We start from the raw sequence: 14353 nt of genomic DNA, 5'->3' as shown, positions 1-14353 counted from the left end.
AAGTCAGGCCAGTTTAGTGTTATTTACAGATGGGTTTGAAACACACCCTCTTCAGGCTGTTACAGTGTGAGCTGTGGGTGACGTGAGGGGAAAAAATGTACCATAAAAATCCCCTTTTAACGTGGAAAAATAACCTTGACTTAAATGCATTTACTGGCCTCTGCAGTGCATTTATGGTCATCCAGGAGGGCCTCTGTTCACCAAGCAGGCGTACGCAGCCGTCCTGCACCACCAGCAGAACCCTGAGTTCTATGATGAGGTATATCTGCGTTTGCATTACTTCTCCATAAAACTAGATTGTTTATCGTGCTTATAATTAATATAATTCTATGAAAAGAAGTTGCAGGAAATAACAGGATGCGCTGTATATTTTAGAAAGCATTGACTTTTCCATGCAGAGTTCAGTCCTCACTGGAAATGGTCCACAGGCCTATTTTCACCTTCCTCTGCAAACTTCATTCTGTCTTAGGAAAACATCCATACGCACATGTTTATTTCCTCTCCTCAGATCAAGATAGAGCTACCTACTCAGCTGCATGGGAAGCACCACCTCCTGTTTACCTTCTATCACGTCAGCTGTGACAGCAACAGCAAGAAGAAGGACCCAGTTGAGACTCCAGGTAGACTGCAGCCTTTCACTTTCACTAGATCAGTGTGTGTCTAACCCCTGTTTGCTCCTGCACTTCTCCCACAGTGGGTTCAGCGTGGTTGCCCCTGCTGAGGGATGGCAGGGTCGTCATGAACGAGCAGCACCTCCCCGTAGCTGCCAACCTTCCTGCCAGGTACCTCAGCTCCCAGGATGGTGTCAACAAGGTAAAGGATTAGGAGTGGAGCAGCTTGCTCCAAACTCACCCACACACAACAATTCACAGTTTTAAATCCAAGTAAAATTCCAAAACAGAATTCAGCAAATGCGAGGCATGATTGTATCTCATGGAAATCTTATTAAATCATTGCATTCGATGATTTGGGGAAATCTATCCTCCATAGATGTATTAAGTACCCCCCTCAAACCAATAGGGGCAGCCTTGCCCGTGCAGTGACTCGCTGAACCTCCAGGGGTCAGTGATTGACAGTTGGGCATCACATGAGTCAAATCTGAACTGCAGGGCTTTAGGAGGCCTTAAAGAGGATTGTGCAATTTCTTGTTGTTTAAGAAGGGATTTGTGCAGCATCCACATCAGGCTGTGCTTAATGGATGAAGGTCTTGCTCGCTGCAAACAGGATGAGGCCTCACAGGGGTCTCACAAGCTTCCGTATCAAATGACTGTGAAATGTGATCAGCACCGAAAAGTAATCCATCAGGAAAATCAATGTCGTTTCAGTGAGCTCAGCCTGTGCTGGCGTACATTATTCAGCTAATGGTTTTAGTGTAGAGTTCATTGAAGCTGTTGCGGTTTTGTATTTATAGGACTTTGTTTTGATTTAAGTTTCTGAAAGAGAAGAAGCCTTCTCGAAATAAGCATCTAGCCTGTAAGCAGAGCGGTTTGGCGGGATATCTTTTGTTACACCAGCCACACATAACCTGTCATTTATGTTTTGAACTCTTTCTTACAAAACAACCCTTTGCAAAGGTTGTTCCTTGGCAAACACATGCAGTTTTTATTCAGAATCCAGTGCAGTAATTGTTCCCTACTTGCCATTGCAGCAATTGGGCTCAGAGATTAAATGGGTTGATGGTGGGAAACCCCTGTTCAGACTCTCAACTCATCTGGTTTCTACAGTTTACACGCAGGTATGCACTCCTTTGGTTTATTATTGTCCATGCGCATGCACGTCTACACTAAATGCCCATGGAAGATGAAAATAAAATTCGAAATGACACGTCTCCTTCAGGATCAGCACTTGCACAACTTCTTCCAGCACTGTCAAAACATGGAAATGTCTGAACAGGCTTCAGAGGGGGAGCTGGTTAAATACCTTAAGGTACTGAAAGCTACATTTATTTGAAATGCCCTGAGGAAATCGCAACACACCCTGTTATTCATGTCTTATCAAATACATTCGAGCATCGTGCCCAAGTGTTGCACGCTTTTGTATGTGGCATTATCCATTTTTTTGTACGCTAAACTGTCAACAAATCTCCTTAGCTGCTTCATGAGCACCTCTTGAGTGTTTTAGATGCGATATCTGTAAACATCTAACAGGATCCATGGAAATAATATAACTCTATTTCCTTCTTAGAGCCTTCATGCCATGGAGGGTCATGTGATGGTCAATTTTCTGCCCACCGTCCTCAACCAGCTGTTTTGTGTCCTAACTAGAGCCACACATGAGGATGTGGCTGTCAACGTGACAAGGCAAGCCACACACACTTGCCCACAGATGCACACTTAACCACATGTGCATTAAATTCCTGCTTTCCAGCCACAGCGAGGCATGCATTTTAGCATACTTGAAAACACAACATGTAGAAAATTAGAAAAAAGTCACTTAAAATTAGCCTTTATTTCCAAGTGCTTCCCCATGTTTCAACATAACTCATGCATATGTTAATGTATGGACAGAAGCTGTATAACTGTGTTAGTTTATTCACGTATTTAATGTATCGTTGCTGTCTGTTTGTTAGGGTGATGGTTCACGTTGTTGCACAGTGTCATGAAGAAGGTCTTGAACATTACTTGAGATCCTATGTTAAGGTAAAGTGTGGTTCCAGAAATGCAGATAATGGGTTTGTATGTTCTTATATATTAACGTGCTAATATTTCCCCCCTTCTCTACTCTCAGTTTGTCTTTAAACCAGAGTCTTATTCCTCCACTAATGTGAAAACAGTCCACGAAGAGCTGGCTAAAGCCATGACAGCGATCCTCAAGCCTTCCACAGACTTTTTAACCAGCAACAAACTGTTGAAGGTAACGTACATTTTTTACTTCAGAGAGAAAGAACTTTTGTCTTCATGTTCACCATGCCATCATGCTTTCAGCTGCTAACATACAGCTCTAGTGTTTTGCAGAACATTCTGTAGGGCCCAGTGTTTTTGGACTGTACCAGTGACTTTGTCTTCATGTTGTAGCACTCGTGGTACTTCTTTGAAGCTCTCGTGAAGTCAATGGCTCACTATCTCATAGAGTGTTCTAGAGTCAAAGTAAGTTGTTTTTTGCCCTTCTTTTCTAAACTTCAAGCGCTTTCTTCTGAGTGTAAATCCCAACCCCCTCATTTTTCATCTTGTTTGTGTCTCCCAGCTCACCAGGAACCAGCGTTTCTCTGCATCGTTCCAACACGCAGTGGAGACTCTGGTTAACATGCTGATGCCGCACATCACCCAGAAATACAAGGACAACCTGGATGCAGCTCGCAACGCCAACCACAGTTTGGCCGTTTTCATTAAGGTCGGCGCTCATTTTTACGTCGCAATGGTAGACTCGACTTTAACATGTAGTTCATAATAAAGTGTGTTTAATGTTCTCAGCGCTGCTTCACCTTCATGGACAGAGGCTTCGTGTTCAAGCAGATCAACAGCTACATGAACTGTTTTGTTCCTGGAGACCCCAAGGTTAAACTCACATGCGGCAACATTTGCACTGCTTTAATCAAAAATAGTAAATCTCTGTAAATTCCTTTTGAATATTTTCTGTTGCGTTCCAAACAGACTTTGTACGAGTTCAAGTTTGAGTTCCTGCGGGTTGTTTGCAACCACGAGCATTTTGTCCCTCTTAACCTGCCCATGCCATTTGGGAAAGGAAGAATTCAGCGGTTTCAAGGCAAGTGGCACATTTTACCCGACTGTTTGCTGTTTGTTACTCTCCCCTGACTGATGCGTGCGGCTGCTGCTCCAGATCTACAGCTGGATTATTCTCTCACTGATGACTTCTGCCGAAACCACTTCCTGGTGGGCCTGCTGCTTAGGGAAGTGGGCGGGGCTCTTCAGGAGTCCAGAGAGATCCGTCAAATCGCCATCCAGGTGCTGAAGGGGCTGATGATCAAACATACATTTGATGACCGCTATGTTGCCAAAGTGAGTTTTACGACTGTCTAATTTTAATTTTTAGATCAAGTAGTCAGGCTTTTTATTAATAAGCACACATGATGTCATTGTAGAGCCAGCAGGCCAGACTTGCCACCCTCTACCTCCCACTCTTTGGCCTGCTTCAGGAAAATGTCTGCAGACTTCACGTCAAGGAATCTTCGGTGCCAAGCCACAATGTAAGACCGACACCTAGTGGTGACTACATATATAGCAGTTTGTGTTTATTTCCCGTTGTAACCGAAACTGATTATAGATTTCCATCGTTATGTCTCTAATTATTTTTATTTTGCAGCATGCCAGAGAAGAATCATTGGTTACTCCCCACAAATCTGGTGGCTGCATCGAAAATGCTCTCCACAAAGATGTGTTTGGGGTCATCTCTGGAACAGGTAAAGCATCGCTCTGCTTTCTGACTAATGATAGTACTCGGAGAAGGTGGAATTATAATTTATATTTGCTGTATTTGTTCTGGTAAGCAATATTTTCTTTTTCGGTGAAGCTTCCCCACACACCTCCACTCCCAACGTCTGCTCAGTTCACCATGCAGACTCCAGAGGCTCTCTGGTCTCCACCGACTCTGGAAACAGCCTGCTGGACAAGAATAGTGACAAGACCAATTCTCTGGAGAAGGTAGCCACTTATATAAATCATAATTCACCTCCGCAAAATGGCTGTGTCGCTCCACAAGTGCTGACTAAGCGTATTTTCATTTTCTGTCTGTCATTTTTTTGTTTTTGCTCTCTTGTGCGTTTTCATTGATTCGGGGTTTTTTGACCTGCTTGTGATCCAGTAATGCATTGATTGAGAGGTTACCATGACAACCGGATTAGGTTGCCTGCTGGTGACAGTTCCGGTTCCTTGAGAGCATGAATGTTGAACAAACTCGGTTAAATTTGATTTAGTTTGACGGTATCTCGAAAACCATTGCTCTCCTCCTCCAGAACTCCTCCACCCCCTCTCCTTCTGTAACTTCCCAAAAGGAGAGATTTACCAGAAGGCACACAGTTAATGTGCCCCCTCTCCCTCTGGTTCCCGAGGACCGACTCCAACCTCCCATCCGCATCAGCCAGCGTGTCACCATGGACTTTTCCCTCCTCTCTGTGCCACTGCCTGACCTGCTGCGGGGCAGCGATAATCACAGACCTGCTGCAGGACGGAGGCTGGTGGGAAATGAGGAGGAAAATATACAAGTATTCAGCGTGACACTTTGTGACTGCAACGCTTTGCTTCCAGTTGTACAGATTTCAGCATACTTGCCATTCACAGATGTGGTTACATTTGAAGGACACTGGAGATGCAGAAGTCTGTACAATATGTTCAAAATCCTCCCAAAGTCTTTTTCTGAGTGTCCCAAATGAGGGAGTGTGCGTGCTTTTACCAACAGGGAGGCTGAGTTGACCTTTACCCACTCATTTCCTCTGATGCTGTAACATCACTGTAGCCACTGCGATCTAAAAATGAAGAACTGCTGCCCTGAATCCTCCCTCTGAGGAATATTCTTGACATTTCTCTCCTCTCTGAAGTTTGGGTCATTTTAATGACGTCTTTTAACAAATATTCCCTGTGTACCTGATAACTCAAACTGTCTCTTAAACTGGTTTTCTGTCTCTTCAGAACCATCACGCAGCCGCTCCTGGCAGCAGCGTGCTGCGCTGCGACAAACTAGACCGGGACGAGATCAAAAATATCCTTATGTGTTTTCTGCATATCCTCAAGAGCATGTCCGAGGGTAGGGAAGCCTAGCTCAGTCACTGCACCTCTGCCAACCTCTTCATCTTATTTACATACGTTTTGTCACCACAGAGGCCCTGTTTGCATACTGGAACAAAGCAGCTCCCTCAGAACTAATGGACTTCTTTACCTTAATAGAGTAAGTAGAGAGCTTTACATATGGAGTAAATGATATGAGTTTAATTCAGAATTAAGTTTTGCAGTGGTACCGTTGCAATTCGTTGAGCCTCACTGTGCTTTGTCCATGTGACAGAGTCTGCCTTCATCAGTTCAGATACATGGGGAAGAGATTCATTGCCAGGTAGCGTTCACACCACTTTTCAATATACGCTATCTGACATATTTACTATAAAACCTAATTATCTTCCTTCTTTGCTTTAATGCTATAATAAGACTGACACCTGTGGCCACACTTACAAATTCTTACTGAATTATTTAACCCTCTGCTTTGGTGTGTTCTCATTTGTAACACTGCTGGGAAGTTATTTTGCTGTCATTGTGACGGCCCCTGGCCCCTCCTGCACGGGTAAGAATTTGCTATTCTTACTCTGCTCCATAACAGGCATGACACTGCCATTAATCATTCTGCTTACAGGCATACAGTAGCCAACCCTTCCCCATTTCCTGCGTGTGCATCTCATTCTACCATATGAATACAGTTAATCTGACCACCACACATACAAGTGACTATGTTTGTTCTCTCCCAACAGGAGCCAGGAGTCTGCGGGGCCTGTAGCTCCAGACAGAAAGTCCCTAACTATGCCTGTTTCTCGTAACAGAGCAGGGATCCTGCATGCCCGTCTTCAACAACTGGGAACTCTGGAAAATCCTCACACCTTCAACAGTAGTATGCCCTCCTTCTGTCCTCAAATTAATACTTCACCCTCCTACAAATTGCACAAGTTGTTCATCCATATTATGCCTCCAATATAATTCAGTAATAATATGTGCATGAACTTGAAAACAATTACTCAACAAGTAATTGTTTCCATCTACCATCTCTTAGCAGAAAGGAAAACCTATTCCAATATTTATGCCCTGTCTTTTTGCCAATGTCTCTATTGCCACCATGAGTAAGTCATTTTCTGTATGTGTTTTGTCTTATTCCTTCTTCTCAGTGTACTCTCATACAGAAGCAGACGTAAGCAGTCAGTGTCTTCTGGAGGCAAACGTGTCTACAGAGGTCTGTCTGACTGTTCTGGACACACTGAGCATCTTCATCATGGGATTCAAGGTAGCAAAAAGGACAATTGATAATAAATAACACCGTTACAAAGCCATTTACATTTGACAGTGCGGCACCTTTCTCTCAGATCCAGCTGACTTCAGATCTTGGTCACAACCCCTTGATGAAAAAGGTTTTCCAGGTCCATCTGTGCTTTCTGCAGATCCCTCAATCTGAAGCTGCCCTCAAACAGGTCTTCACCTCTCTCAGGACCTTCATTTACAAGGTGAAAGCTCTGAAAGCCTATGGCAATGACACCATTTGTTTCAGAGCTTTTTTGTCCTGACGCGTGACACATTTCCTGCCGAATCCTGCAGTTTCCCTGTACATTCTTCGATGGCCGGGCCGACATGTGCGCCTCATTATGCTACGAAATCCTCAAGTGCTGTAACTCCAAGCTTAGCTCTATCCGCAGTGATGCCGCCCATCTCCTCTACTTCCTCATGAAAAGCAACTTTGACTATACAGGACGCAAGTCTTTCGTCCGAACCCACCTGCAGGTGTGTGCTGACTGGCTTTAGCTGTAGTTTTTAGATTTGTTTTCTGATGTGGCTAAACAGGTTGTACATTTGTGTTAACTCCTCTCTATTTGTCTAGGTGGTCATTGCTGTCAGTCAGCTAATTGCTGATGTCATTGGTATTGGTAGTACCCGTTTTCAGCAGTCTCTCTCCATCATTAACAACTGTGCCAACAGCGACAAGACCATCAAGGTGGGTGGGGCTATGGTAAATGGTATGGGGCATATCTTGTCAAGAGTCTAATTTGCTATTATTGTAGCACACGGCGTTCCCCTCAGACGTAAAGGATCTGACAAAGCGCATCAGGACTGTGCTGATGGCCACCGAGCAGATGAAGGAGCATGAGAATGATCCAGAAATGCTGGTGGACCTCCAGTACAGCCTGGCCAAATCCTACACCAGCACTCCAGAGCTCCGCAAGACCTGGCTGGACAGCATGGCTCGCATCCACAACAAGAACGGGGACCTTTCAGAGGTATTCTTGGAATATAACCCCTTTTTAAATGTAGGTTTTGCAGGACCTTGTAGATGTTAAGGACAGTTTGACTTCTTCTGCTGCAGGCTGCCATGTGTTATGTGCATGTTGCTGCTTTGGTGGCTGAATACTTGTGGAGAAAAGGTGAGTCGGTGATATTGGCATCATACTCATTTGCTTCTATTTGCTCATAATATAATATTTTATTTTATGGTTTTTCTAACCATTTGCATCATCTAGTATTTAGAGAGAGATGACAACCACATTTTATGACTAAAATGTTTCCTTATTAGTTTCTAATGCACATTATTGAGGATATACTGGGCTAAATCCAACAATACCAATAAAACAATTAGAGAATAAATGCCCCCCTTTTATTTTATATTTTAAATGGTTTCTCTCACTTTTTTTCTGTTACTTTATACTCCATTCCTTCCTTAGAGGGAGCCTAACACAAAAAGCTTAGTCATTGTGTTATTACATAATTTTCACATTCTAGTTGTGAATTGAGGATCTGCATCTGTCATTTAAAGAAACCGCCACTATCCTTCTCTGAGTAATCCAGGTTCCACTATTTAGGTGTTAAAGAAGAGTTTCAGATAAGAACCCCCCCTTACTGACTGCATTTTCCTGTTTAACAAATTAGATAGACTTTGAATTCAGTTATGTGGCGTGCAGTATATTTATCATACTTTATTTATTGTTCAGTCAGGTGTGTTTGAGAGTTGATCAGTCTCCCCTTAAAATGCTTTTTACTTGCAGCATTAGGTCACCAGATGTGCTCTTTTCTTGGATTTGTATGTTTTTAGTGGAATGGAGAAATTGAGTGTGAGGTCACATTTTAAACTGATATAATATGTCAAATATCCTAAACAACTGTCTATAGACTACCTACAGTTTCCATTACAAATACTCAGAGCCTGCTTCTTCCACCTGTATGTGAAGGTATGTTCAGGCAGGGCTGCTCAGCTTTCCGAATCATCACTCCAAACATCGATGAAGAGGCAGCCATGATGGAGGATGTGGGGATGCAGGATGTTCATTTCAATGAGGTAAAAACAAGAATGTAGTGGTCATACAGTGCTTTACATTATCCCCGATAGACACAGTTTCTTAGTCTAGCATTCAGGATGTTTGTCTCACTGTTATCCCTTCATATAATCTAGAGGAGCTCTTATCAGTGTTCCCAGTATCAGCTGCTTATTCCAGGAGAAATGGTGGAGACTTTGAACCAGGGCTTGGTCCATGTCTTACTTGGACTTACCTGTAAGCTGGGAGATGGGAGGGAAGTGTAAGAGTCAGACTTTCTGATAAGCCCCGCGCTCCTCTGCCACCTGATTCATTAGCAGGATAATGCTAAAGGTGACATCCTTTTGCCTGTTGCAGGCATGTGATGAAGATTTGGTCTGCATGTGCAGACAGTTAAAAGCAGGTGAACCCTGTACCAACTCTGAAAGTCTTTTTGTCTTGATGATCTCTCTCGCCCGTCGGAGCCATTTCCACCCACAGCATCTGCCTCTGAAGGGGAGCAGAGTTTGCATTTCTCCTCCTGTGTGTGTTCAGGAGGTGTTGATGGAGCTGTTGGAGGAATGCGCTGAAGGCCTGTGGAAGGCAGAGCGGTATGAGCTCATCGCTGACGTGTACAGACTCATCATCCCCATTTATGAACAGCGCAGAGACTTCGAGGTAAAGTGCTGCCATCTGGAAAGTTAAACAAAGAAGATCCTCGTTCTCATCATTTACTGATGCAATCATTTGCGTCAGCCTGCGGGCCCAACGCAAATAGACTGATGATAGAGCTGTTGCCATATCCTGATCTTGGCTTACTAGATTGTCAAGGTAGCTAATGTTGGCAAACGCAAGCCTCCCTGGCCTGTTTCACTCAGCTCAGCCTTGTTGTACAAATGATGGATTCGTGCGTGGAATTCACTCGCATAATGTCTCATTAATGTCAAAGTGGTAATACCCCCGGAAACCTCACCTCTCCAAGACCTTAAAGCCAGTGAAATTAATGCCATTTGTTGTCTTTGCAAAACAGAAACTGACACACTTGTACGACACTTTGCACCGTGCCTACACCAAAGTGATGGAAGTGATGCATACTGGCAAAAGGCTGCTGGGAACATACTTCCGAGTGGCCTTCTTCGGACAGGTGAGCATAAACAGAACAATCGGGCAGATTGCAGGAGCATCTTACTGCTGTTTTTGCATAGCATGACTGCTAAATCTTACCAAGAGTTTGAAAAACCTTTTAAACAGCATTTAACGGGGGTGTCTCTCTTTTTCTCCCTGCCTCTCTAAGGCTGCGGTAAGTGTGGAGAGCATTGGCCTCTTGATGCCCTCTTCCACCTCCTCTTATAGTTTTGTTATTGTAGCTGGATGTTCTTTAGAATTAGAGTCACAGGCTAGTAGCAAAAGTCTGTAAAACACACACACAGGCACACACACACAAACGTTCTCTGGTGCACACACACACATGCAAACATTTTAAATTAGCGAGAAAGCATTAAAGAAGCAGCAGCAGAGTTCATGACTTCCTGATTCGCCTCTGCAGGGCTTCTTTGAGGATGAAGATGGAAAGGAGTACATCTACAAGGAGCCCAAGTTCACTCCGCTGTCTGAGATCTCCCAGAGGCTTCTCAAACTCTACTCTGACAAATTTGGACAGGAGAATGTCAAGATCATCCAGGACTCTGGGAGGGTGAGGTCATAAATCTTCCTTTTTATGCCTCTGACGGTAAATGGTGTTACATGGCAGCTGTGCTGTGATGTCATTAGTCCCTTTTCCACTAGAGGGACTTTTGACATTCCTACAACCAAAGTTTCCTATAACCTTTCTCCTTTGCATTCAGACTGGATGGATGTTTTAGTTCCTATGACCACAGTCCCTATAGCTCTTTTAGCTCCTACCTTAGAGCAGGATCTCCGTCCTTCGCCTCCTCTCAAGGTTAAATAATCAAGCGGGATCCTTAAATACCACCATTCTAACACCATTTGCCCAATTAAGCATCTACACTGTAGCAACACGATATTTGACCAGAATTTCAACCATTTCTCCGGTAAATTGAAAATCTGCCAGACACATTGTAGTGCCATTATTTTTTAGTGGAAACCCTGATGGCTACACCGGTCCTGAACAATTCCTACCACTTACTCTAGAACTCTGGAAGTGTTCTGGTGGACTGGTGTGGTTGCGAAATGTCACGCAACAATCAGATGGTTTAAATACGGTCAGTTTCTGAATGATTGCCTTTGGTGTAGCTTATCTCATCTCAGGGTTTATCAGATTTCGTACAGCAGCTGCCATTTATCGGACAAACTGTCTCCTGTTTGCACAGGTAAATCCCAAGGACCTAGACTCCAAGTATGCCTACATCCAGGTGACCCACGTCACACCTTACCTGGATGATAAGGAGCAGGAGGACCGCAAGACCGACTTTGAAAAGAGTCACAATATTCGCCGCTTCGTCTTTGAGACGCCATTCACAGTGTCGGGCAAGAAGCAGGGCGGGGTGGAGGAGCAGTGCAAACGGCGCACCATCCTCACAAGTAAGTGATAAAGAGTGGGTAAATAAAGGCCTTCCCAGGCAGCCTTATCGTGTTAACGAGCTGCTTATTAGGCTTTGCTGTTATTTACTCCTGACGCAGTCATCAGCTCAGAGCAGGTGGAAGAGCACGCACCTCCGTCAGCTTTATCACAAAGTTCAGTCCTTATCTCACGCTGATAATCACTCAAACGACAGATAATGTGCCCGCGTGTGCGTGTCTGGGGGGGGGGCACATTGGCAGCAGACACACTGGCAGCAGCCACACTGGCAGCAGACACACTGGCAGCAGACACACTGGCAGCAGACACACTGGCAGCAGCCACACTGGCAGCAGACACACGTGCGTAAGGCGAATTCCGATTGATGGGGGGAGACCGACGACGCCCCGTGACAAGAGAAAGGTCCTCAACGACTTTTGGTTTTCTCTGTGAAAACATCCCCTGTTGTTCATCTTGTATCAACCAGTTAATGATCAACAATGGGACAGTTTTTACACACTGATAATCTTTCCGAGCAACTCCTAATTAGCCGTTTAATCATCGTTGCTCTGGGACCAGCACACGTTTCAAAGACTCCCGTCAGAGGTAATATCCACACAGATTGTTCCCATGGCAACCCCATTAGATCCATTACAGCCTGTTTGCATCAAAATCAAATCATCTTTACTTATATAGCGTCTGTTGCAATCAGAATTGTCTCTAGGCGCCACCCAGGGCCTGACCCGCACCAAGCATTATGGGATGTTTACATGCCTCGTTGTCCCCTGGTTGTTGCGGCTGCTTTTGTGTAATTTATGTGACGTAAAAATGAACATTTGTCCGGTCTGTTGCCCTTCAGCCACCCACTGTTTCCCATACGTGAAGAAGCGAATAGCCGTCATGTACCAACACCAGACCGACCTGAGCCCCATCGAGGTGGCCATCGACGAGATGAGCGCCAAGGTGGCCGAGCTGCGGCTCCTCTGCTCGGCCACGGAGGTGGACATGATCCGCCTGCAGCTCAAACTGCAGGGCAGCGTCAGCGTTCAGGTACGAACCGCTGTGGCCTGAGAAACAAAAATCCCGTGGCGGTGTTTGAAATCCACCTCTGTGCCGCCGCAGGTCAATGCCGGGCCCCTCACTTACGCCAGAGCCTTCCTCAACGACAGCGGTGCCAAAAAGTTCCCCGACAACAAGGTCAAGCAGCTTAAAGAGGTGTTCAGGTACTGAGGATTCCATCCTTGTCCCGGTTTGCTACTCCAGGAGCAACCTTTGGGCCTTTGGCTCAAACCGCCTGTTTTTTCTGTGCCTGTTTTCCCGTCTGCAGGCAGTTCGCGGACTCTTGCGGCCAGGCACTGGCGGTGAACGAGCGTCTGATAAAGGAGGACCAGCACGAGTATCATGATGAGATGAAGGCCAACTACAGGGACCTGACGCGGGAGCTGTCCAGCATAATGCATGAGCAGGTAGTTAGATAGTTGTTGTGATCAGTGTGTTGGGCACACGTGTAGACAGATATATAACATTTATGGGTTGTTTCTCCGCTGCTGCTCTATTACTAACCCCATCCCCTCTCTCCTGCTCTCTCTCTCTCTGCTGACCTGAGCAGATTGGATGGTAATGCTCATTCCACAGTTGAATGTTTCATTCTTACGCATTTATGTGTGAGTTTCAGGCAGGTCATTAAGCCGATTTTGAAAGTATCAGACTCCCCATCTTCCTGTTTTGTTTTTCTCAGATAAACCCTGTGGAAGACAGTCCCAGGAGCCCCCTGTCTGACTCAGTGGGAATCTTCCATGCCATCAGTGGCACTCCAACCAGCACCTCCACCACCATCGTCTGATACAGATGACCCGGTCCTGCCCTTATCCCCCTCTTATGGTTGTATCTGCACACCCCAGGACTGGAAATAAATGATGTGGGCTTCTTGTTCCTGTTTCCTATGGAGACTCCCATCATAAGAAGAGTGCTCATACATTCTAAATCTGTTTTTATTGCTTATTTTATATGTATGATAAGGGAAGCACATGATCTGACTAAGCAAGTATCTAATCTAATAATGTGACATGACGTTATCTCGATTGTTCTGGGCTCTTTTTTGAAATGAGATAAAACAAATAGGAGGGATTTCAGTATGTAAATTAGACCAGTTTTTCCAGTTTTTTAGCTGTAGAACTCCAATAGTATGTACAGTGTTTGCACAAAGTTTGGAATTGCATATTTAGTGGCTACTTTTTCCATCACAACAGAAGAATCAGAGTTTATTTTCCCTCTATTTTAGATCAACATACGTGTATAGAATCTGTCTGAAGCCAAGTGGACTACGGTGTTTCAGCCTGTTAATAAAGAAACGTGCAATATTTTCTATCGTAACAACCTACTGCACAGTTGCCAAAGAAATTCTTAAGAAAGTGTGCAATGGGACTCGATGCATGTGAGTTCATGGGTTTGTAATTTAGCCACTTTGTTTACTTTTTGTCACATAGGTGCATTTTTACAAAAAAGTACTTGTGTAAATATGTTTATGCTACATCCATATAATAAAAACTGTAATGCTGTTACACCTTATTTTTTATTTAGTTATGCCCTTTTTTTTATCAAAATCTGATACGACACGCCCAAAATGTTTGCATATGAAAATGTGTCAGTTACTCAGTGTTTCGACAACTGTTCACATCCATGTGACTAAGCTGTGAATATCTGAGAGTCTCACAGCAGAGGTGACATTTATTCTTTTCTTGCATGTTTTGGATTATTTTTCTCCGGCTCTGCAAATGTCAGTTATATGTAATGAATAATCTGTATTTGCATGAGTAAATGTGGAGAAGCCAAACACTCCAACTGCCTGGTCCAACTGGAGTGCACACAAGCTGGCAGCTACAGGTAGGTTGCTAATGCTAACCTGCTTT

General features: G+C 44.4%; 1 protein-coding gene across 6 annotated transcripts in view; it reads left to right on the top strand.

The window, feature by feature from the left end:
- The window catches only part of LOC130522622 (dedicator of cytokinesis protein 9-like), a 35424-nt gene extending 21412 nt beyond the window's left edge, over positions 1 to 14012 (top strand). For 4 of the 6 annotated variants that reach the window (XM_057027173.1, XM_057027174.1, XM_057027172.1 and 1 more), the window contains exons 18-52: positions 167 to 259; positions 509 to 620; positions 695 to 813; positions 1649 to 1735; positions 1837 to 1926; positions 2185 to 2300; positions 2570 to 2639; positions 2728 to 2853; positions 3015 to 3086; positions 3184 to 3330; positions 3411 to 3494; positions 3591 to 3702; positions 3778 to 3956; positions 4040 to 4144; positions 4261 to 4357; positions 4468 to 4598; positions 5583 to 5697; positions 5772 to 5838; positions 5953 to 6000; positions 6410 to 6546; positions 6818 to 6933; positions 7013 to 7150; positions 7242 to 7424; positions 7522 to 7635; positions 7703 to 7918; positions 8005 to 8062; positions 8864 to 8970; positions 9482 to 9604; positions 9957 to 10070; positions 10473 to 10619; positions 11257 to 11467; positions 12304 to 12494; positions 12567 to 12667; positions 12772 to 12910; positions 13183 to 14012. In XM_057027173.1, coding sequence (XP_056883153.1) covers positions 167 to 259; positions 509 to 620; positions 695 to 813; positions 1649 to 1735; positions 1837 to 1926; positions 2185 to 2300; positions 2570 to 2639; positions 2728 to 2853; positions 3015 to 3086; positions 3184 to 3330; positions 3411 to 3494; positions 3591 to 3702; positions 3778 to 3956; positions 4040 to 4144; positions 4261 to 4357; positions 4468 to 4598; positions 5583 to 5697; positions 5772 to 5838; positions 5953 to 6000; positions 6410 to 6546; positions 6818 to 6933; positions 7013 to 7150; positions 7242 to 7424; positions 7522 to 7635; positions 7703 to 7918; positions 8005 to 8062; positions 8864 to 8970; positions 9482 to 9604; positions 9957 to 10070; positions 10473 to 10619; positions 11257 to 11467; positions 12304 to 12494; positions 12567 to 12667; positions 12772 to 12910; positions 13183 to 13287 — 4170 coding nt within the window. In that variant the 3' untranslated portion in view covers positions 13288 to 14012. The remainder of the gene's footprint in view (positions 1 to 166; positions 260 to 508; positions 621 to 694; positions 814 to 1648; positions 1736 to 1836; positions 1927 to 2184; positions 2301 to 2569; positions 2640 to 2727; positions 2854 to 3014; positions 3087 to 3183; positions 3331 to 3410; positions 3495 to 3590; positions 3703 to 3777; positions 3957 to 4039; positions 4145 to 4260; positions 4358 to 4467; positions 4599 to 5582; positions 5698 to 5771; positions 5839 to 5952; positions 6001 to 6409; positions 6547 to 6817; positions 6934 to 7012; positions 7151 to 7241; positions 7425 to 7521; positions 7636 to 7702; positions 7919 to 8004; positions 8063 to 8863; positions 8971 to 9481; positions 9605 to 9956; positions 10071 to 10472; positions 10620 to 11256; positions 11468 to 12303; positions 12495 to 12566; positions 12668 to 12771; positions 12911 to 13182) is intronic. The other 2 variants (XM_057027175.1, XM_057027176.1) reach the window with 1 other exon arrangement.
- The last annotated feature ends 341 nt before the right edge of the window (positions 14013 to 14353 follow it).

Source organism: Takifugu flavidus, chromosome 3 (genome assembly GCF_003711565.1).
Source record: "Takifugu flavidus isolate HTHZ2018 chromosome 3, ASM371156v2, whole genome shotgun sequence".
Classification (NCBI taxonomy): Eukaryota; Metazoa; Chordata; class Actinopteri; order Tetraodontiformes; family Tetraodontidae; genus Takifugu; species Takifugu flavidus.
Note: the sequence above shows the minus strand (reverse complement) of the source record. Positions and strands in the feature narration are given on the sequence as shown.